Below are 24329 nucleotides of genomic sequence, written 5' to 3'. Positions count from 1 at the left end.
CTCAAATGGAGTCATGAAGAGTCAGGCATGACTGAACAATAGCAGTGGCTATCTTTGTTTTCTTCCAAAGATACATATACAATTATGCATGGCTAATTTTCACTTTTGTATGATTTATGAACTTTCTGCGGAACCCAAGGAGTGCTATGGGCCTGTGTTTGACATTATTCCCTTAAGAGTCAGCACTATCAGTCAGATGCTGACCATCTATGAGCAACATCTCATGCTGGATGACACTCTGGGGGTAACTTCAATATCTCAGACTCAGACTAGTTCAGGTTAATTGCCCCAATTGTGGGTAGTAATATGTTACTTTGTTAATCCTTTTCTCATTTCCATCCCTGGTAGGAAAATTCTGCTCCCTTGTCTTTTCTCTCCAATGGCTACCCCTACCCTTTCCCTAATTACTCTGCTAACTAATTAGAATAAGGAGATGATAGATAAATAATAAAATACAATTAATTAGAATACATATTTTAACTGAAGGAATAAAAAAAATCATAATAATAAATAGTAACAGTAAGGCTTGGTGTTAACTCCCATTTACCTGCACATTAAAGCCATAAAGTTTGATATCCCCATCCTAAGCCACTGCATTCTATTCTCAAACCCACATGCATGGGCAGAATCCCTGGAAGGGGGAGAATGTGCTCCCACTTTACTTGTAATGACAGGATCAACTGTTGCCTCCTCACCATAGTACAGAGCTTTGAGCCCTCAGAACCATTTGTCCCAGGAACTCAGTTCACTGCAGGCCTCCCCAGCAAGAGCTCTGATCTCACTGTATCTCTCACTTCTCTCCCGTCTGCTCTTGTGCTCTCTGTTGCTGTTCCCAGTCAAAGACTATACTCAGTTGCAGCCATTCATGCAACCTGCCCAAGCATGGGTAAAAGAATCCATCCATCCTGTGCCCAGGTAGCTGCATCCTGACATTCATAAGCCCAGCATTCACAACAGCAACTAGTATGGCATGGTTGCCCCTTTCTTTTTCAAAAGTTCTGCTATTTGCCCTCTCCCCATCCACCTATGCCGTGATGACAGACCTATGAGCATGCTCCTCCTCACTCAGTCCCAGCCTTACATGGAGGAGAGGGGGCCGCAAGGAGGTTTGTTCTCAGATATGCTTGCGCCTGTTTTCAGGCAGGAAAGTCGAGTGGAAAGGCAAAAGGAGGAAGAGTCCTATATTAGATCACAGTTGTCCTTTTGTTTTCCTTTGGAAGATAGATTATTATTTTTGAAAACCCCCTTTTATAATTAAAAGCATTAAAGATTTTTGTTTTGTTTTGTGTGAATTTAAGACTTTCGTATGTGTTATGTTAACTATTTTAAAATGTTTTAATTTTTTAAAAATTCAGGTCCAAAGGCACTGGAAAAGGATTTTTCTAATGGCTTCCTACTTGGAGAACTTCTGCACAAACATGAGCTTCAAGATGACTTTTCTCAATTTTCAGAAGGCAGGTAAGGATGCAGATGCACTGACTATTCTTTTTTATTTTATTTATTTTTTAATTTTTTTTAGTGAGGCAATTGGGGTTAAGTGACTTGCCCAGGGTCACACAGCTAGTAAGTGTCAAGTGTCTGAGGCCGGATTTGAACTCAGGTACTCCTGATTCCAGGGCCAGTGCTCTATCCACTGTGCCATCTAGCTGCCCCATGCACTGACTATTCTTACTGTTGGAATCTCGTGAGGCTGTGGTGCCAGAATGGAAAAAGGACAAACAAGTGTGCCCTAGAGACTGCAAGGGGACATGCCTGCCCGCAATTCCACTGGGCTACTGAAAACGTTCAGAAAATAGCCTCATGACTGTTCCCATGCTTTTCAACTTGGAGGCTGAGAAATTGGCTTGGGAGTGAGGAGGGAGTGAAAGGAAAGCTGATGATTTGTGGTGTGAGTGGGGTTTCTTGTAAATTCTGATGGGATTGCCGGGCAATAGAGGACTGTGTATAAATAGGGGTCTACCAGTGCCATTTTACTTCTGGCTTCAAGAATAGATTGCCCAGCCCCCTCCTCTCCCTTAGGGAGAGGGAAAAAAACAAGAGGTGCCTGGGCAGGAGGGTAATCACACCAGAGAAGTAAAGGTATACCGATGGGCAGGGATAAGAGGTCCCCCAGGCATGGAGTTGTTTGATTTTGGACCACACTCACAGCAAACACCCTTCTGGGGCCTCTCCTACCAACTCTTAGAATACTTTCATTTGTCTGATGCCCAGGTATCTTCTCTATACCTTTTTCTTTTAAGGGGAGGAGAAGGTTGAACAGTCAGACTCAAGTAAATAAGCAATGAACCTGTGGGTTCATGTAGTTTGGGAGTGAGTTGAGTGTGAGGATGCGTTTGGTGATTACATAAGGGAGAGTGGCTGAGCCAGTACAGATCCTGTGGGCTCTGGCTGGAACATTTGTGATCTGATATAGAAGGGCTGTGTACAGGGAGGGATAGGGAAGTCAGTCCTCTTATTGGTGTTCTTCTAATGAATACCAGCAGAAGTCTATAAAATCAGATTCTGTGGCAGATGCCATATTGGAATCATAGTTATGAGCGCTTCTTAGTTGGTATTCAAGAAGTGATTATCATGCCAGGGGCCTTGGGGTGATGAAAGACATCTCAGTTCATCATTGTTTGATGACAACTTTATTAAAGAATTGATGCTGTTATGGGCATGAAGAGACCCTCCGCCACTGATGTATATCACATCTCCCTTGTGTGTTCTTGGAGATTTGCTCTGACCAAAAAAAATCATCAATCTGTCAGCCTTTAGCCAACTAATTAAGACCTCCTTTAGTCTCCTCTAGAGAAGACACAGCCTATTACTAGTCCCATATTCAGAGCAGCAGGATGAATTGGAAAGGGCTAGATTGGAGTCAGAGGACTTGGGTTCAAATCCTGCCTCTGCAATTTAATATCTATATAAACTTACGTAGTTGCCCCATTTCCCCTTCCATGAAATGAGGGGTTTCAGATAGATGTCTTCTAAGAAACCTTCCTGTGATGATCCATTCCAACTTGTTGGTCATTGCACAACATTTCCAGGACATTCCAACATGTGGAGGTGTCCTTCAAGAGTCTGGGATCTCTTCCACAGTCCCAAACATGATGAGGCTTCTTGTTGTTGTTTTAGTTGTTTTTCAGTCATCTCCAACTTTTGTGACCCAATTTGGGGTTTTCTAGGCAAAGATACTGGAATAGTTTTCCATTTCCTTCTCCATCTCATTTCATTTGACAGATGAGGATACTGAGGCAGATAGGGTTAAGTGGACTTACCCAGGGTTAGACAACTAGTAAGTGGTCTGTGGTCAAATTTTGAGCTAGTGCTATCTCCACCTAGAGACCCAGAATGAGGCATTAGAGAAGGCCTTTTTTGCTCTTTTTGTTTGTTTTATTGTGGGGCAATGAGGGGTAAGTGACTTGCCAGGGGTCACACAGCTGGTAAGTGTCAAATGTCTGAGGGTGGATTTGAACTCAGGTCATCCTGAATCCAGGGCCAGTGCTTAAGCCACTGCACCACCTAGTCTGCCCCCCCCCCTAGAGAAGGCTTTTAACAACAACTACAGGGGCAGCTATATGGCGCAGTGGATAGAGCACCGGCCCTGGAGTCAGGAGTACCTGAGTTTCAAATCTGGCCTCGGACACTTAACACTTACCTAGCTGTGTGACCCTGGGCAAGTCACTTAACCCCCAATTTGCCTCACTAAAAAATAAAAAAAAAAGACAACAACTACAGTAACTGGAACAAGTAAATTTCTTTAGTCTTTAAAAGTCTTAACCTTCAAAGTTAACTTTAAAAAGCAGTCTTTTCAAAATCTAAGCTTCAGAAAGAAAAAAAAAGTTGCCTACTAATTTAGGAAAATATTACAAGCCACATTCACCAATCTCAAACTCCATTATTTCATCTGTTTGGTTGCCTCTCTCCACATCTCCTATGTGGCCCCAGCCTCTCTTGAACTTATATCTATTTTATTCGGTTGTCTACAGCATGAAGAAGTTGAACAGGCAAATATTGTGCTTGGTAGCAGGCAGTATTTTTGGTTTTGACTTTTAATGTGTTAGTAAAGCAGATGATACTAATCAAAAGAAATCAGAACAACAGTGACATTAGGTTCCCAATTATTGAGTCCAATTCCACCCTTCAAGCTGAGAGGAGCATGCTAAAGAGGAAGGAGAGGTGTGTGGCTTTATTGAGGTAGAAGGCGTGCTGGAAAAATCGCTCTTTTGTGCCATGTACTTCCTTCATTATCAATCAGACAGCAAATTCAATACTTCCTTCATTATCAATCAGTCGAACGACAAGAATTTATTAAGCGCCTACTTTGAGGAAGCTGCTGGGATTGGTGCAGGGATACAAGGGCAAAAATGAAAGCCCTTTCTCTGAAGGGGCTTATTATAGTCTACTGCAGGAGACCAACATGTACATAATGTAATTTTTAGAGAGAACAAATACAAAGTAGATTAAGGAGGAAGGGCTCTGGTAGTCTGAGATTATTATATTCATCATATTCCTTCCTACCCTGGAGAAGCAGTAGGCTAGAGGGGAATTCTTGTTGTATCCTATATACTTGAATCTCAGACTAGTCTCTAAATTTCCATGTCAAAATGTTTGGGTAATCCCTCCTCATCTATAACCAGTTTTCTTCTCTCACTTCTGCCTTTCTCCTTTGTCGTAATATATCTGGGAAGACTGATGCAGAATAAGATCCATCCCCCAGTTTGAAAAATTCTGGGCTATGGGTCAAGTCTCCACCTTCTCCCTACAATTGTTCTGGGTTTTTCATATACTCAGGCATGGTCTTTGAAAAACCCATTACTGTTTTGATATATTGCCACATTCTGGTGATGATGACTTTGTTGCCAAAATGATCCTTTTGGGGAGAATCACTTCCAAAACTAAGGAAATTATTTACACTCTTACTTCAACATATCTTCATGTTTTACTTAGAATTCAGCTGGCTGTGGTGGCACATACCTATAATCCCAGTTACGAGAATGTCTTGAGCATGGAGTTATGAGTTTCGCCTGGATTAAGTTGAACAGATGTTTGCACTAAGGACAGTACCAATAGGTTACTACCTAAGAAGGGGTGAGACTGGCCCAGGTCAGAAACAAAGCAAGTCAAAGCTCTAGTGCTGTTAAGTATTGAGGCCCATGAATAACACTGACTTTCTGGGTCAGATAGGGAGACCCAGTCTTTAAAAGAAAAATAAAGGAGAGAGAATAGGGTAGAAGATAGAGGAGAGAACAGAATCAAGATTTTCCAGAGCTTTGGGAACTGGCTCAGTGCAGGACAGAATGCCTACTTTACAGTGTTATAGGAGATTTGCAAGTCTATCTAAGACAACTAACCCTATGTGACAATCTAGGGCCTCTAAATTGTCCCTGGGTTCTTTCTGAAGGGGATTAATTTGGTATCCCAGCAAGGCGAATATAATTTTATCCTTGTGGATCAGTGCTAGGAAACCAATTTGAACAGCAGTATAAGCATCCTTATTCAATCTTTGGTCCTACTCTTACTTTGCCAAGATGATATTTCTTTGCGTGTCACATAAGTCAGTACATTTGTGATTATTTCAGTGCCACACAGCAAGCATGCACTGAAAATAAAAGTTTTTCTTTCTCTTATCTTGTCAAAATCATTTTTATACCAGATTCCCAATTCTATAATTCATCATCTTTTAAAATCTTAAACTTTAATTTTTTAAAAAAATTAAGCATTGATTTTTCTCTTTTTCCACTTCTTCCCCAAGAGAAAAGCAAAATCTATGTTTGATTATATCCAAAATTATATCTCATTCTGCATATCAAATGCATCAGTTCCCAGGAGGTAGAAAATTTTTTTCATCATCATTACTCTGGAATCATGGCCTGATCAGTGTATGGATCAAAGATTTTGAATCTTTCAGAGTTCTTCCTTACATAATGCTGTTTTTACTGAGTATTGTTCTGGTTCTGTTCACTTTGCTATGTATCAGTTCATTCCGAGTCTCAGGTTTCTCCCAAAACTGTCCCTTTTGTGATTTCTTGTGCACAATAATATTCTATTACATTAATGGCCATAATTTTTTCAGCCATTCTTCTTGGTTTCAGTTCTTTGCCAATATAAAAAAGCTACTATGAGTATTTTTGAGAATATGGGTTCATTTCCTATTTCTTCTATCTCTTTAATCAAGTAATAGTATCACTGGGTCAAGGGATTTGCAAAGTTTAGTATCTTTTGCGGTGTGGTTTCAAATTGTTTTTCAGAATAGCTATACCATTCCATATCTTTACCAATAGTGCACTAATGTACCTGTTTTCCCATGGTTCCTCCAACATTTGTCATTTTCCTTTTTTTGTCCATTCTGTTAACTAATTAGTATGCGGTGCAACTTCAGAGTTGTTTTAATTCTCATTTCTACCATTACAAGTGAGTTGGACTTTTTTTTTTTAAATATAACTATGGACAGTCTGAATTTCTTCCCTTGAGAACTATCTGTTCATAATTATTGACTATCAATTGAGGAATCTTGCCTATTTATTTTTAAATTTTGTAGTCTGTATAATTGGAATCTAGGGGACAGGAAAAGGGACTGGATTTGTGATTTCACGGTTATAGGGAACTTCCTCTACCAATAAAGCAGGTCATTATCTTCTCTGAAATTTATGGTTTTAGAGAATTCCCCAGAGCACTGAGAGATTAAGTGACTTCCTGAGAGTCCTGCAACCACTATGTGCCAGAGCTGAGAACTGAACTCAGGTCTTCTTGGATTTGCAGAAAGGCCTCTTTCTCTACGTCATGTCACTTCTCAAATTGGAGTCTAAAAATGTGGTCGTTTTTAAAATTCAGCTTTAAAAAGGGCTCTAAATTAATTGACAATGTAAAATTGAGATAATCCCACTTTGATGCCTCCTTGTAGTAAGGAAGTGACTCTGGGCTTTCCAAAATTATGTAAACAGAGAGAAGAGCCATAGATTTTGCCAGGCTAGAAATATGTTTTGAGAATGGGCCTAGAGATGAGTGATATGTTTCCGTCATTCAAGAACCAAAGAGTTTAGTGTGGGGGTAGCTCTTCACCAGAAGGATGATCAGAATTTTTCAGTAATGGAAATATGAATGAATTGTGATCTCTTTTGTCATTGGGAGAAGTTCCTACTTTCAAAATAAGACAACATTAGTCCTTTCGTGGTTTGTCATGGGAATTGCCCGTGCTAGGGGCAATATTCCTCTCTCTGAAAGAAGAGTCCGCCTATGAATATAGTTAGGCTTCCTATCAAGAGTGAAAAGTGAGCAGAGTATGTACAAAAATGAACATGGATTTCCCTTGGAGGGTGAGATCTCTTCACTGTACAGGAAGAATTATTCCCCCAACACATGTGACACCAAGGGAGAAAGAAAGGTAGTCCCATGACAAATAAGGAGAGATGGTAGAGAGGGAGAATACTTTTCCCAGAATACTTAACTTGCTTCTTAAGAAGTCATCATTTACATCATATACTCTGCCTCTAGAGGACAGAAGTCCTTAAGGCTTAACTTACACGCAAACAACTGTTAACACAGAGCCCATAATGATTATTATGTTGCATTTATTGAACCCAGTTAATGGGCAGTTATATTCTCAAATTTTGGGAACTGTTTGGAACTCAGAAAGCATTTTCCCATTAGAAATTGTTATGGTTACATTAACAGGTTAAACTGTAAAAATAATCTACTTGACCCATAATACAGCAAAATTGAAATGTAAATGCTATTTACCCATAATTCTGAGCTGTTGGAACTGGGGGCCATATTGGTGCAGGAAGACTTTTTTTTTTTTTCCTTTTCTGTTTCTGAAAGAAGGGCCAATACAAGCTCAAAGGTAAAGTCAGCTAGTTTATCCTTAGCATGTTTTAACCTTCTTTTCTCAACCCTCTCCCAAAATTTCAGTTGTCCCCTATGTCCATAAATGCTCTAAGGTCTTCACAATGGCACCCTACCCTAGCCTGTCCTAAGACCCAAAGAATTCTGTGGGTTTTTTTTTAGTTTCCAGCTTCTTTTCTCCTTAACCAAAAAATTCTGTTACCTCAGCTAAGTATTAGTATTCTGATTTAACTAATTCATATGTCTTGACTCTTCCATAAACATTGAATTTATAAAAGAAGATGGTTAGTACCACTTTAGGCAATGCCATGAAAAGTAAAGTGGAAAAAAAATCAAGTGTTAGGGAAAAATACTTTAAGATTTTTCTCTTCACTATTCTTACTCTTTGTAGTAGACTTCTCCTTTCCATGTTGAATTCATGGAAACCTGCCTTCTTCTAGAAGACATTGATTACATCTCTGGATACCCTCTGGGCCTGGATTACCTTCACTCATGCCCCTAACACACTGGGCCAAGAGACATGTTTCTTGCTTTCTTGTTTCTGACAGCCACTTCCTGACACTCTTTGAGCCAATATCCCTTAGCCCCCTTGCAAGTTTTCTCCCTTCAGTCATACTACCCTATCTTGATCTTGGTGCAAGTTGTTTACTGGTTTGAAAGGCAATTCCCCCACATTTTCAAGATGTCTAATAGCTGTATCTGGCTCACAGCCTTCCTGTTCATCATAAAGCCCTGCCATTTTGATTTCAGGACTTCAAATATTCTTGTTCTAACCTCCTTTTCTTCTCTTCCCAATTATAGCTGTGTACTTGAACAAATTCAACTTTAAACTGCCCTTTACCCTTACTTCCCTTTCCCCTTATCCTGTGATCAGTCATTCCTTTCCAGACTTCGACCTTATATTATTCTCATCTGTTGCTCTTCATTCCTTGTCACAGGAAATCACATAACCATGATGACTGGGAGCACAGATTTATGCTATGCTTTCCTCAACTGAACCATCACTGCTGTATCTTAATATTTTTATTATCTGTCCTAGTCCCAAATTCTAAATCTTTTCTTTTTCATTCAAACCACATACACAGGCCATCTAATTCCTCTCCAAGTAAGCTAATGGTTCTTTTTCATCTGTCTATTTTTTCTATGTTTCACTTTTTAAATTAACAGACATATATTTTCTCTTCCTGCCATGCTGCCATCCCATGGCAGTGGTGGTAAAGAAATAGGAAGAAAAAAACAAGTTCCTTGTAATACATATCCAGTTAAGCAGAACAAATCCCTTGTCTGTGTTCAAAAAAGATATGTCTCATTCTTTTTTTTTTTTTTTTTGGTGAGGCAATTGGGGTTAAGTGACTTGCCCAGGGTCACACAGCTAGTAAGTGTTAAGTGTCTGAGGCTGGATTTGAACTCAGGTACTCCTGACTCCAGGGCTGGTGCTCTATCCACTGTACCACATAGCTGCCCCTGATATGTCTCATTCTTTACGCTGAATCTATCACCTATTAGAAAGTGGATTTCATGCTTTATTATCAGTCCTCTGGAATCATGGATGTTTTTGTGTTGACCAGAGTTCTTAGAACTTTTAAAGTTTCTCAACTCTACAGTGTTGTTGTTCTTGTACAAATTGTTTTAATGGTTTTCTCATGTCATTCCCCATGAATTTATAAAAGTCTTCAAAATTGTTGGAATTTTTCATAATAATTATAACTAATTACTAATAATGTTATGGGATGTTAGTCTTCATTTTTCATCAGTTGACATGTCTCATCACTTGTTGACATGTTTCATCACTTGACATGTCCCTTTGAAATCATTTATTTTATCATTTGTTATAGTCCGGTAATATTCTATCACAAATTGTTCACCCATTCCTCAATTTACAGGCATGCTCTTAGATTCTAGATTTTTTTTTTTTGCCTCCACAAAAAGAGATTCTATTAACATTTTTGTGCACATAAGAATTTTTCTCTTTCTTTGTTCTCTTTTGGGAACAGACATAGTAGTGATAAAGATGGATTAAAGGTCATGTACTGTTTGGTAACGTTTTTACCCAATTATAAATTACTTTCTAGAATGGTGATTATATCCATTTACAAGTCCACAAACAGTACATTAATATGCTTGTAATTGTATTGGATTACAAATTTGTAATTTCCCTTCCAAATTTGACATTTTCCTTTTTTGTCATCTTTGATGATTTGAGGAATTTGAGGTAGAACCTCAGAATTGTTTGAATTTACATTTTTTCTAGTTATTAATGGTTGGGAACTTTTATTTGGTTTATTCTTTTGGGTTTTTTTGTTTTATTTTGTTTTTGTTTTTCTCTATGCCTATGGATAGCCTGGGTTTCTTCTCTTAAGAGTCTGAATACAGATTGAAGCATATTATTAGTTCCACTTTTTTTTTTGTTTTTACTTTGTTGTGTTTTGTCCCTTTTGTTCTGATTCTTTTACAGCATGACTAATGTGGAAATATGTTTAACATGATTATACTGTGTAACCTATATCAGATTGTTTGCTGTCTTGGGAAGAAGCAAGGGAATTGAGGGAGGGAGAAAATTTTTGCTTTGTTGCTTCAATGTGGAAAAATTGGAACCTTAATGCATTGTTGATGGAGTTGTAAACTGATTCAACCATTCTGGAAGCAATTTGGAACTATGCACCCAAGGGCTATACAACTGTGCATACCCTTTGGTTGTTTGTTTTTTTCCCAAATTTTTTTCATTTTTTTTTTGAGCTTCATGTTTATTTATTTAAAGTTGTGAGTTCCAAATTATATCCCTCTCTCATTCCCTCCCTCTCTCCCCTCCCCTCTCCCTGAAGTGTTAAGCAATCAGATTTAGGTTATACATGTGCAATTATGTAAAACATATTAGTCATTGTATATAAAAAGAATCAAGTCAAAAAAAAAGAAAATGCAAAATAGCATGCTTTGGTCTGTGTTCAATCAATATCATTTCTTTCTCTGGAGGTGGATAGTATGCTTTATCATTAGTCCTTTGGGATTGTCTTGGATTATTGTATTGTATTACTGAGAGTAGTTAAGTCATTCATAATTGCTCACAGAACAATAATGCTGTCGCTGTGTACAATATTCTCCTGTTTCTGCTCACTCCACTATATATCAGTTCATATAAGTCCAGGTTTTTCTGAAATCATCCTGCTTGTCATTTCTTATAGCACAATAATATTCTATTACAATCATATACCACAGCTTGTTTAGTCATTCCCCTTTTGATGGGCATTCCTTCGATTTCTAATTCTTAGCCACCACAAAGAGTTGCTATATTTTTTGTACAATTTTTTTCTTTTTCTCTTTTTCACAGTTACTATTAACTGTTTCCCTCCATCCTATTCCTTTTCCCACGATAGTTACTCTATTATCTATCTTCTTTCACCCTATCCCTCCTCAAAGGAGATTTGCTTGTGACCGCCCCCTCCCCCAATCTGCCCCACCTTTTTTCACCCCTCCCTCCTTATTCCCTTCCCCTCCTACTTTCCTGCAGAGTTAGATAGATTACTCCACCCAATTGAATGTGTATGTCCTCCTTGAGCCAACTCTGATTAAGGTCTTTGAGCCACTTCTGATAAGTGTAAGTTTCATTCACTGCCCCTCTCCTCCCCCATCTCTCCTCCCTACTCCATAAACCCTTTCCTATTACGTGGGATTTCAGCCCATTCTACTTCTTCCCTTCCCCCTCTCCCAGTGCAATCCTCTCACCCCTCAATTTTATCCAAAAGATGTCATTATAGGGCAGCTAGGTGCCACAGTGGTCAAAGAACCCACCCTATACCTAGCAGGACCTGAAACCAAATCTAACCTGACACAAGACACTCACCCACTGCTTGACTCCAGACATGTCACTCAACTCCAACCACCCCACAAAAAAAGATAAACAAAAAATAAATGTTTTACAGACATCATCCCTTCATAATCAATTCCCACCTGTGCCCGCTTTCTAAATTTATTTCTATCATCTGCCCTAATACTGAGAAATTTCTCATGAGTTAGATGTATCGTCTTCCCATGTAGGAATGTAAGCAGTGTAACCTTTTAACATCCTTCAATTTCTTTTTCCTGTTTACCTTTTTATGCTTATCTAGGGCCTTGTATTTGAAAGTCAAATTTTCCATTCAGTTCAGGTCTTTTCATCATGACTACCTGAAAGTTCTCTTTTTCATTGAAGTCCCAATTTTTCCCCTGAAAGATTATAAGCAGTTTTTCTGGGTAGGTGATTTTTAGTTGTAATTCCAATTTCTTTACCCTCTGGAATATCATATTCCATGTGCATACACTTTGTCCTATCAATACTGCTACTAGGTCTATATCCCAAAGAGATCATTAAAAAGGGGAAAGGACCCCGATGTGAAAAAATATTTCTAGCAGTTCTTTTTGTAGTGACAAAGAATTAGAAATTGAGGGGATGCCCATCAAGTGGGAAATGGCTGAACAAGTTGTGGTATATGAATGTAAAAAATACTATTGTGTCATAAGAAATGATGAGAAGGTGGATTTCAGATAAACCTGGAAAGACTTATATGAACATCTAATGCTGAGTGAACTGAACAGGATCAGAACATTGTACACAGTAACAGCAGCATTGTGTGATGATCAACTGTGATAGAATTAGCTGTTCTCAGCAATACAATGATCCAACACACTTCTAAAAGACTCATCATTTAAAATGCTCTCCACATCCAGAAAAAGAACTGTGAAGTCTGAATACAGATTGAAGCATATTATTATTCCCACTTTTTTTTTGTTTCTTCTTTGTTGTGTTTTGTCCCTTTTGTTCTGATTCTTTTACAGCATGAATAATGTGGAAATATATTTAACATGATTATACTGTGTAACCTATATCAAATTGTTTGCTGTCTTGGGAAGAAGCAAGGGAATTGAGGGAGGGAGAAAAATTTCGGGAACTCAAAATCTTACAAAAATGAATTTTGAAAACTATCTTTATATGTAATGGAAAAAATAAAATAAAATACTATTAAGAAAAGAACTGTTGTTCCATATTCTTAGGTGATTTATCCATTGAGGAAGGGTTCTTTTTTTTGTGTTTTTTTTTTGTTTTGTTTTTATTTTTGTTGTTTTTTGTTGTGGGGTAATGAGGGTTAAATGACTTGCCCAGGGTCACATAGCTAGTAAGTGTCAAGTGTCTGAGTCCGGAGTTGAACTCAGGTTCTTCTGAATTTAGGGCTGGTACTTTATCCACTGCACCACCTAGCTGCCCCCAATAAAGGCTTCTTAATCTTATAAATCTGAATCAGTTTTCTAAATACCTTGCAAATGAGACTTTTGTCACTGAGACTTTTTTGCAAATATTTCTTTAAATTGTTTCCCTTTCAGTCTTAACTTTATTCGATTGGTGGGGTGGGCAAAAACTTTTTTATAAATTTTAAATAATAAAAATTATCCATTTTATATTCTCTGATCTTTTCTGTCCGTTGTTTAATTATGAACTTTCCTTATAGTCATAGATTCACAGGTGTTTTACCCATGTTTCTCTAATTTGTTTACAAAGTGACATTTTATATATAGGTCATATATCCCATAGGAACTTAAATTCATATGAGCTGTGAAATGCTATTCTAAATCTAATTTTTTTCATAACATTGTCTAATTTCCTCAGCAAAATTTTTTCAAAAATAAGTTATTGCTCCAGTAGGTAGGGTCTTTGCATTTATCAAACAGGAGTCTACTAGGTTTATTATATATTCTGTATTTGTTATATGATTGTTTTATATATATTTTCTATTTCTGTATTTAGTATATGTTCTGTACCTAATCCCTTTTACTGATAAACCTATTTTTAATCCACTACTAAAAATTGTTTAGATAATTACTGCTTTATAGTAAAATTTGAGATTTGGTACTTGTATTTCTCCTTAATTTTCACTTTTCTTTTTTCATTCTCTTGGGATTGACTATGTTCCTCCTTATGAATTATTATTATTATTATTATTCTATAAGGTAATAATTTTGTTATTTTATTGAGGTGGCATGAAATAAGTACATTAATTTAAATGGAATTGTCATTTTTATTATATTGACTCATCCTATCCATGAGCAATTAATATTTTCCTAATTATTTGTAGATGTTTCTGTTAAATTGGTTTATAATTGTATTCATATGGTTTTGTGTGTATCTTGGTAAGTGGACTACTAAGTTTTTTATATATTTTGTAATTATTTTAAATGTAATTTCTCTATTTTTCCCCACTATTTTTATTGGTACTTTATTTAAATGTTGATTTGTACATTTATTTTATATGCCACAATTTTGCTATTTATTATGTTCCTTTAATCTTAGTTGTCTCTCTAAGGTTCATTCTTTAATTATACGATCCTATTTTCTGCAAAAAAATGATCATTTTGTTTCTTCTTTATCTTTGACTATCTTTTAATTTCTTGTTCTTGTTTCATTGTTATAGTTGGCGATTCTGGTACTGTCAAAAAGAAGCTAGACTTTCTTAACCTTTTCCATGTTAGGGACTCCTTTGTCAATCTGTTGAAACCCTTCTCAGAAGTAATTGAAAACAGGGGTAAATTTCAGTTAGAGATTAATGAAAACAAAACATAGTTTTCCCATTCAAGTTCAAGAAAATAAATTTATTGATGATGCCTTTTGGAGGTCTGTGGACCCCCAGTTAAGAACCCTTGATTTAAGTAGAAGACTTCATATTTCACTGGAAAAAAAACTGACTACAGAGAGTATTTATGTATGTATATTTTGTTCTCTTTTTTGAAGTAAAATTCCAAATTACATTCTGAAATGGCTTGACCAATTCCTGACTCTATCAACAACGTTATTGTGTGTCTGGCTTCTCATAGCCCCATGAATTTTGATTTTTTCCATCTTTCCAAAATGCTGTGTATAAAGGAAAACATCATAAATGTTTTGCTTTGTGTCTGTAGTGATTGGGAAGAATATTTCATGTGGTCGTTCATAGTTTAGAATTCTTCTTTTGAGAATTGCTTATTATGTTCTTAAACAATTTATACTTTGTGGAATGGCACCAGTACTGTTTTAATGCCAGATGTGATAAGCTCTTCTTAGTTTTCATCCTTCTTGACCTCTTTGTAGCTCTGTTGATCACCCTCTCCTCCTGTATACTCCCCTACTTAGGTTTTCACTTTTTTTTCCTTTCATAGTATATTATTCTTTCCTTGTTCACTGTAACTCACCAGCTGTTCCTTCCCATTTTTTTTTTTTTGCTACCTTGTCTTTCCCATCTCACTCCCTGTGTGGCAGTTTATTTCAGGGTTCTGTTCTTTATGTTTCTTCTACTATGCTCTCTTGATGATCTCAATGCTCATGGGTTCTTTTATCAGCTCTCTCCCAATAATGTCCAGGGTTTTTTAAATTATTATTTATTTTTGCATTCTTTTGAAAAATTTTGACTTCTAAATTCTCTCTCTTCCTCTTGCCCCTCATGCACTCATTGAGAAGGCAAGCAATATGATATTTATTATATATGGGAAATCATGCAAAACATATTTCCATATCAGCCATGTTAGCAAAAATAAGTAAGAAAAACAAATATATTGAAAAAAATATATTTCAATTTGCACTCAGAATTCATCTTTTCTCACACTGCAATTGGATAGCATTTTTCATCATGAGTTCCTTGGAATTGTCTTGCATCATTGTATTTATCAGAGAAAGCTGTCTTTCACAGGTGATCGTTAAAATACTTTGCTGTTTACTGTGCACAGTGATTTCATTCTGCTCACTTCACTCTGCGTTAATTTACATAGGGCTTCCCAGATTTTTCTGAAGCTACACCCCTCATCATAGTCACGTGCCACAGCTTATTCTGTTGTTCCTTAATTCATAGACAATCTGTGAAAGTCTTTGCCACCACAATAAAAGAGCTGTTATAAATATTTAAGGGCATGTAGAGCCTTTTCTTTTGGGATACAGACCTAGTAAGGGTATTGGCGGGTCAAAGGCTCTGCTTCCAAGGCCCTCTATTGAATGAAATTTTATTGCATAATAGACCAAAATGAGTAAATTTAATAATTCCATTTTTTCTGCATTTGTTTATGAGGTTTTATGCCTTTTAATATGTGGTCAGTTTTTCTGAAGGTTCCACATACAACTAAAAAAAGTATAGTTCGTTCTAATCCTATTCAATTTTTCCCCAGAGGTCCACCATATCTAAATTTTGTAAAACTCTTTGTCTCCTTAACTTCTTATTTATTTTCTGATTATAGTTATACAGTTCTGAGAAGGGAAAATTGAAGTCCCCCACTAGTATAGGTTTACTGTCTATTTCCTCCTGTAACTTTTCCTTTAAGAATTTGGATGTTTTGCCATTTGGTGCATATAAGTTTAGCATTTCTATTACCTCCTTGTCTGTGGTACCTTTTAACAAAATGTTATTTTGCTGATTATCTCTTTCTATTTTTGCTTTTGCTTTGTCTAGCATCATGATTTCATTCCTGCTTTTTTTTTTTAATCTCAGCTGAAGTATACTAAATTTTGCTGCAGCCTCTATTTTTTTTGATTTGTTTTTTTTTGTTGAGGCAGTTGGGGTTAAGTGACTTGCCCAGGGTCACATAGCTAGTGTCAAGTGTCTGAGGCCAGATTTAAACTCGGGTTCTTCTGAATCCAGGGCCAGTGCTTTATCCACTGTGCTACCTACCTGCCCCTCAGCCTCTGTTTTTAACACTGTGTGTTTCTTTTTGTTTCAAGTATATATCTTGTAAATATCATATTGTTAGATTATGGTTTCTAATCCATTCTGCTTTCTGCTTCCATTTTATGGGTGAGGTCATCCCATTGGCAATTACAGTTTTGATTACTGTATTTTTCCCTTCGTCATATTTTCTTCTCTTTATCCTTCTCTCTCTCCTGTCCCTCCTCAAAAGTCTGTTTTGCTTCTAAAAGTGCCTTCCTTAATCTGCCCTCCCTCTTATCACTACTTTCATTTCTCTCAATTGCTTCCTCTCCTACTTCCTCTCCTACTTTCCTGTTAGGTAAGATCTATCTCTACTAAGATTGTGTGTGTGTGTGTGTGTGTGTGTGTGTGTGTGTGTGTGTTTTCTTCCCTCTTTGAACCAATTCCAGGGAGAGTGAGGTTCAAATGTTGTTCAGATCCCCTATTTTCTCCTCCACTGTAAACTCTTCCTTGTGTGCCTTTTTATGTGAAATAATTTTCCACATTCTTCTTCTCCCTTCCTCTTTCTTTCAATGCATCCTTCTTTCTCAACCCTTAATTTTTAACTTAGATCCATACTTTCTGTGTATGTAGCCTCCTTATAACTTCCCTAATGATGATTAAGTTCTAAGGAGTTACAATTATCATCTTCACATACAGGAATGTTAACAGTTTAACTGTTTTATGTCCCTTATGATTTCTCTTTCACATTTTTTATGCACTTTGTGAGTCTTGTGTTTGAATATCAAATTTTCAAGTCAGTTCTGGTCTTTTAATCAGGAATCCTCAAAAGTCCTCTGTTTCAGTAAATGACCATTTTCCCCTAAAGGATATATTCAGCTTCGCTTGGTATTCTTGGTTGTAATCCTATCTCCTTTTCCTTCTGGAATATCATATTCCAAGGACTCCACTCTTGTGTAATATCTTGTGTAATCCTGAATCTGACTCCACAAAATTTAAATGGTCTCTTTCTGGCTGCTTGCAATATTTTCTCCTTGACCTAGTAGCTCTGGAATTTACCTATAAATATTCCTGGGAGTTTTCATTTTGGGTTCTTTTTCAGATGGTGATTGGTAGATTCTTTTATTTTTTATTTTACCCTCAGGAACTAAATTATTGGGGTAATTTACCTTTATAATTTCTTGAAATATGAAGACTAGGCTCTTTTTTCTTTGATCATGGATTTCAGGTAATCCAGTAATTCTTAAATTATCTCTCCTTGCTCTATTTTCTTGGTCAGTTGTTTCTTCTGATGAGATATTTCACATTTTCTTCTATTTTTTTCATTCTTTTGACTTTTTTATTTTTTTTTGAAAGCAGGTTTAATTTTTTGTTTTTGTTTTTGTTTTTGTTTTTTTGCAGGGCAATGAGGGTTGTGACTTGCTCAGGGTCACACAGCTAGTGTCAAATGTCTGAGGCCAGATTTGAACTAAGGTCCTCCTGAATCCAGAGCCAGTGCTTTATCCACTGTGCCTTCTAGCTGCTCCCCCTTTATTGTTTATTGATGTCACGATGAGTCATTAGCTTCCACTTCCCCAATTCTAATTTTTAAGGCATTATTTTCTTCAGTGAGCTATTATACTTCCTTTTATTGGCCAATTCTGATTTTTAAGGAGTTCTTTTTTTTAGTGAACTTTTCTATCTCTTTTATTACTGTATGGCCAATTAATTCTGGTTTTAATGTGTTATCTTTTTCTGCATTTTTGTGTGTCTTTTGTTGGTTTTTTTTCAGTCATTTAAGTCCTGTCTGCCTCTTCATGATCCCATTTGGGGTTTTCTTGGCTAAGATACTCGAGTGGCTTGCATTTGCTTATCCATCTCATTTTACAGATGTGAAACTGAGACAAATAGGGCTAAATGACTTGCCCAGGGTTACACAGCTAGTAAGTGTCTGAGGCCAGATTTGAATTCAGAAAGATGAGTCTTCCTGACTTTAGGGGTGGTATTCTATACACCATGCCACATAGCTGCCCAAAGAAAGCTACCTCTTTTACCAAGTTTTTAATTTTCTTTTTTTTTTTAATTTTCTTGCATCGCCGTCATTTTTTCATCTAATTTTTCTTCTACCACTCTTATCTCTTTCTTTTGCTCTTCCAGGAATTCTGTTGGACTTGTGTTTAATTTGCATATTTTTTTCCTTTGAGGCTGTGCTTCTAGCTGTTCTCACTTTGTTCTGATTTTCGGTCTTGATCTTCTGTGTCACCATAGCAGCTTTTTATGATCAGGTTCTTTTGTTGTTTGCTCCTTTTTCTAGCCTATTCCCTGACGTACTTTATGTTAAAGTTGGGCTCTACTCACCCAAATGGGGTGGAGGGTTCTGTCTCACACTTCAGACTTTTGGGGGCTGCAGCTTTTAGAGCTAGTTCTAGGAGGTTGGTAAGTTCTTAGGTGCTTCCAAGGTGGTATGATCGGAGGAGAGAAGTGATTGCTGCTCTTCTGTTATGTGCTCTGACCTTTACCCAAAAAGGGACCTAACTCCCCTGCAGCTGCAAATGCTAGCATTACTCATGTCCGTAGGACTATGACCAGGGCCTCCACACCCTTCTGTATGACCACAAGCACTCCTTTTCCCTAGAATCTGACCAGTTCCTTTGCTCTCCTGCATCCACAAGCTCCAGCACTGCTCTCAGACGTTGCTCCCTTGTGATACCACCACATGGGCTCCTCTCTACCCTGGGACTGTTACTGAAAACTGAGTATATGCAACAGAACTGAAGATCAGTGCCAACTATACCCAGTATGAGTAAAAGGTTTCCTATGTTCCCTTTCTGACCAATTGTCAGACTCTGCACACCCTTATAGTGTCTGGGTTGAGAGTTTCTGAAGCTGTTGCTGCCTCCAAAGCCTACTGGTATTGTTGCTCATGAGTGGTCCTGGAGTGGAGTGGCCTCCACCCCAGTTTCACAGACTTCTCCTTACTACCTCCTAAGTTACCTGGGGCTAAAAAATGTCTCATTGACCTTTTATTGACTCTGCTGCTCCAGAATTTGATTTGACATGTTATTTTAATGTTTGGAAGAGAATGTTGGGAGAATTTGGCTGGGCTGCTTCCTGTACTCCACAGTCTTGGATCTGCCTGATTTCCAGTTTCACTCCCAAACTACAGTCTACCAACTGTTTGTTGAACATTTATGATTATATATCCTACATTCATCTCAAAATTAATAGAAATTGTTACCTTTCTTGACCCCCAAATCTTTCTTTCCTAACTCCCTTATTTTAAATCTCAAGGGTACCATCATCCTTCTAGTCACTTAGGCTTACAATTTAAGTGGTCTCCTTGACCCTTCCATTTCCCCTATTATTCCTATCTAATTTGTTGACATATCTTCCCTATTATACTTCCAGTAACACCTCTGACATTCCTGTCCTCTCCACTGACGTGAGCACTAGTCTTACACAAGACACCATCATCACTTGTCTGGCATATTTCAGTACCTTCTTACCTGGCTTCCCTGCCTCTTTATCCTTCACAGAATCACAAAATTTGAGAGATGGAAGAGACTTTTGTAGCCTAACATACACAATAAGTAACCATCCCGCCTTTGTTGAAGATTCATAACAGGGTGGACATTCAACCACATATCAATATCTCTCTTAAACCAAGATGGGCAGAATTGAACACTCCTCAGGAAGAGGTCAGATGAGGGCAGAGAACAATGGGATTATCACTTCCATGTTATAGAGGAAGCAGCTTCTCTGCCTCTCTGTTCTTTGATTCTACCCCATTGTAAAGAATATAAATGAATTTCTATTGTTTGCTCCAGTCTATAAACTTGTATAGATAGCTCTTTTGGCAAACTGAGGTCCTTTATTTCTAAACATGAGATTTTTTGCCCCCCCATATCTATTCAGAGATTAGAAAACAATGGTCTATGAGCCAGATTCGGTCTTGTATTTAGAAATGTAAAAACCATTCTTACCTCAGGGCAATACAAAAATAAGTGGTGAGCTGGGCTATAATTTGCAGACCCATGTTTGATAGAATAGAATTTAGTACTGATATTTAGAATTCCAAGGGAAAAATCTATATTAAGTACTTCTATAAAGTCTTTGATTCCTCACTTGAGAGAAAAACTCAAGGCCATTATCTCGGCCCTGGCCAGGCCATTAAAGAGGCAGAACAATCTGAGAAGATTCATGGCCATATCAAGTGCCTTGTTCCTTGCAAGTGTTTGTTGTTCTTTTCTTTCCCTTTCTCCCCTAAAATCAGTGGAAGTATTTTCTTCTTCTAGTAATGATATTACACATTAGCCTCTCTCTGGCCCCAGTTTGGCTCCAAAGCACCTGGCATTATAGATAAAGTCTTCTATATCATTGTTGTTATCTTGAATAAATAAGGAAACATCTCCCCTCACACATCCCAAGCAATTATTGTGTTAAAAAACATCACAAAATATAGTTCCAGAAATGGTAGTAGCAGATAGAACATTGACTTCTTTCTGAAACCATCTTGGAATTATCAAAAAGTAAGGTGCATCTCTAACAGATGTCAGACATAAGACTTTTACTAAATAAAATGGGAAACAGAGAGACCTTATTTGGAGTTGCTATATCATCTGGACACAGATAAGTAAACCCACAGGTTAAAGCATATGAAAATAGATTCATGATATATGTGAGATAAAGAAAGAAGCATGAGAAATAACTGAACTCAATAAACTAGTGTTTGATAAACCTGAGCAAAGTAAACTTTTAGGAAATGTCTTAATATTTAACATCAACTACTGAAAAATGCAAAGCAGTTGGCAAAGCAAAAACAAGTTTAAACTATCATCTTAAACCTCAAGAAATTCCAAATTGATATTCAATAAATATAACAGATCATCTTGTTTAAAAATTAAGGGAAATGGATGTAATTTTATTTTGAAATTAACTAGGAGGAGAATGCTTAGCCCAGAAGGGATAAAACCGATCACAAAAGATAAGAGGTTATTTAAATGACCAGAAATTGGAAAACCTTTGCATAAACAAAATATATACAACTAGAATGGAAGCTCATTTGGAAAGAACATAGCTATGTGAGGTAACTGCTAATAGTCTGACATACAAGATATATAGGGAATTAAAACAGATGTTTAATACCAAGAGCCATTCCTCGATGGATGAGTACTCAAAGGATAAGAGCAAAGGTTGTCAAAAGAATTGCAGTTAAGAAATAGAGTGGAGGATCAATGGAATAGGTTAGGCACAGGAGAGACACAATAGTAAATGACTTTAGTAATGTACTGTTTGATAAACTCAAAGCCTCCAGCTTCTGGTATAGGAACTCAGTATTTGACAAAAACTGCTGGGAAAACTGGAAGATAGTATGGCAGAAATTAGGCATAGACCAACTTCTTACACCTTGTACTAAACTAAGGTCAAAATGGGTACATAATCTAGACATTGTAAAGAATTGTTATTTGAGGTTTTTATGACCCCATCTTTTGGCTCGAATTTTTAAAAAGAAACCTCAGGGCACGCACTGGCCTCTGGGGCTCTGCAAACAGCACAGTGCTCTACCCACTGGTTGTAGCCGTCCCCATGGCACTGGCACCTCACGTCATCACCACTCACCAACGCCTACACGGGCCTGGCAAAATTATAATGATTGGAAGCCTAGTGAGGGCAGTCTTGTGACTGTCAGAGCGGCCAGCCAATTGGATGGGGGCTGTATGTGGTCAGTCTGGGGTCTGCTGGGAAGGAGGGAGGAGATTCACCATTCTAGCTTGAAGCTGGAAGGCGACAGGATGCTGCTATGTGTTCTCAGCTGATTCCAGGGCAGTTGTTCAGGTTGTATAATTTCCCTTTCCCCATTTTATTTCCTTTCCCTTGATGCTACTGATCCTGTTTGTGTTTAAGTTCGTTCTTGTTAAATAAATCCTGCTCTGTTTTGAGGGAGGCTGCTGGTCTCCTTCCTTGCCCCAATATTGCAGCGAACCGCTTAGCTAACACTCCCCAATTAAAAATTGGTCCCCACAACATAAAACGTGATACCATAGGTAAATTAGGAGAGGAAGGAATAGTTTACCTTTCAGATCTTTGGAAAGGAGAAGAGTTTATGACCAAACAAGAGACAGAGATTATGAAATGCAAAATGGATGATTTTGATTACATTAAATTAAAAAGGTTTTGTACATACAGAAGCAATGCATCCAAAATTAGAAGGGAGGAAGAAAGCTGGGAAACAATTTTTATAGCCAGTACTTCTGATAAAGGCCTCATTTCTAAAATATATTGAGAACTAAATCAAATTTATAGGAATCCAAGTCATTCCCCAATTGAGAAATGGTCAAAGGATATGAACAGGCAGTTTTCTGATGAAGAAATCAAAGTTATCTATTGCCATATAAAAAAAATGCTCTAAATCAATATTTATTAGAGAGATGCAAATTAAAACAACTCTGAGGTACCACCTGACACCTATCAGATTGGCTAATATGACAAAAAAGGAAAACAATGAATGTTGGAGCAGCTGTGGAAAAATTGGAACACTAATGCTTTGTTGGTGGAGCTGTGAACTGGTCCAATCATTTTGGATAGCAATTTGGAATTATGCCCAAAGTCTTTTCCCCAAAGAGATCATAAAAAAGGGAAAAGGACCCACATGTACAAAAATATTCATAGATGCTCTTTTTTGTGGTGGCAAGGAATTGGAAATTGAGGGGCTGCCCATCAGTTGGGGAATGGCTGAACAAGTTGTGGTATATGAACATAATGGATTTCTATTGTGCTATAAAAAATGATGAGCAGGCAGATTTCAGAGAAACCTGGAAGGACTTGCATGAACTGATGATGAGTGAGATGAGCAGAACCAGCAGAACATTGTACACAGAATCATCAACATTATGTGTTGGTCAACTGTGATAGACTTGATTCTTCTCAGCAATACAATGGTCCAAGATAGTTCCAAAGGACTCATTATGGAAAAGGCTCTCCAAATCCAGAAAAAAAAGAACTGTGGAATATGGATGTAGATTGAACCATACTATTTCTTTTGTTTTAGGTGCTGTTGTTTTTCTTTTTTGAGGATTTTCCTTTTTGCTCTGATCCTTCTCTTATAACATGACTAATGCAGAAATATGTTTAATGTTATTGTACATATATAACCTATATCAGATTACTGGCTATCTTGGGGGGAAGGGGGGAGGGGAGGGAGGGAAAAAATTTGAAACTAGAAATCTTATAAAAACAAATGTTGAGAGAAAAAAACAGTCAAAAAAACTCCCAAAACTTCAGACTGAGGAATTGTCAAAGGGAAAAAACATTTTTTTAAAAAATGTGTTTCCAGGGGCAGCTAGGTGGCGCAGCGGACAGAGCACTGGCCCTGGAACCAGGAGCACCCGAGCCCAAATCCGGCCCCAGACACCCAACACCCACCAGCCGCATGACCCCGGGCAAGCCACCCAACCCCAACTGCCTCACCAAAAAAGAAAAGAAAAGAAAAAAAAATGTGTTTCCATCTATTTTCAGATACTATCACTTCTTTCTCTGTAGATGGGTTGCCATTTTTATAAGTCCTTCAGGGTTATATTGGACCATTGCCTTGCTGAAAATAACCACATGCTTCCCAGCAGATCATTTTACACTATTGCTGTTATTTTGTATACGGTGCATTTCACTCTGCTTCAGTTCATGTAGGTCTTTCCAGGTTTTTCTAATAGTATCCTGTTCATCATAACCTAAATAATGTACCTTAAACTTGACAAAGAATTTTCTTCATATTAGCCCAGCAAAGTCATCATAACTATTTCCCTCCATCCTATTCCCTTCCCATGATATTTACTCTATTTTCTGTCTTTTTTTTGACTGTTTTTTTCTCACAACCTAGCTAATGTGGGAATGTTTTCC

General features: G+C 37.4%; 1 protein-coding gene across 1 annotated transcript in view; it reads left to right on the top strand.

Annotated features, from left to right (window-relative positions):
• SPEF2 (sperm flagellar 2) overlaps positions 1-24329 on the top strand; it is a 232225-nt gene that overhangs the window by 12544 nt on the left and 195352 nt on the right. Inside the window, exon 2 of the mRNA XM_043975070.1 lies at positions 1356-1458. Within this exon, the coding sequence (XP_043831005.1) occupies positions 1356-1458 (103 nt within the window). The remainder of the gene's footprint in view (positions 1-1355; positions 1459-24329) is intronic.

The sequence above is a fragment of the Dromiciops gliroides genome, chromosome 1 (genome assembly GCF_019393635.1).
Source record: "Dromiciops gliroides isolate mDroGli1 chromosome 1, mDroGli1.pri, whole genome shotgun sequence".
In the NCBI taxonomy this organism is placed as follows: Eukaryota; Metazoa; Chordata; class Mammalia; order Microbiotheria; family Microbiotheriidae; genus Dromiciops; species Dromiciops gliroides.
The sequence above is the reverse complement of the archived record's forward strand: the minus strand, read 5'-3'. Positions and strand labels throughout refer to the sequence as shown.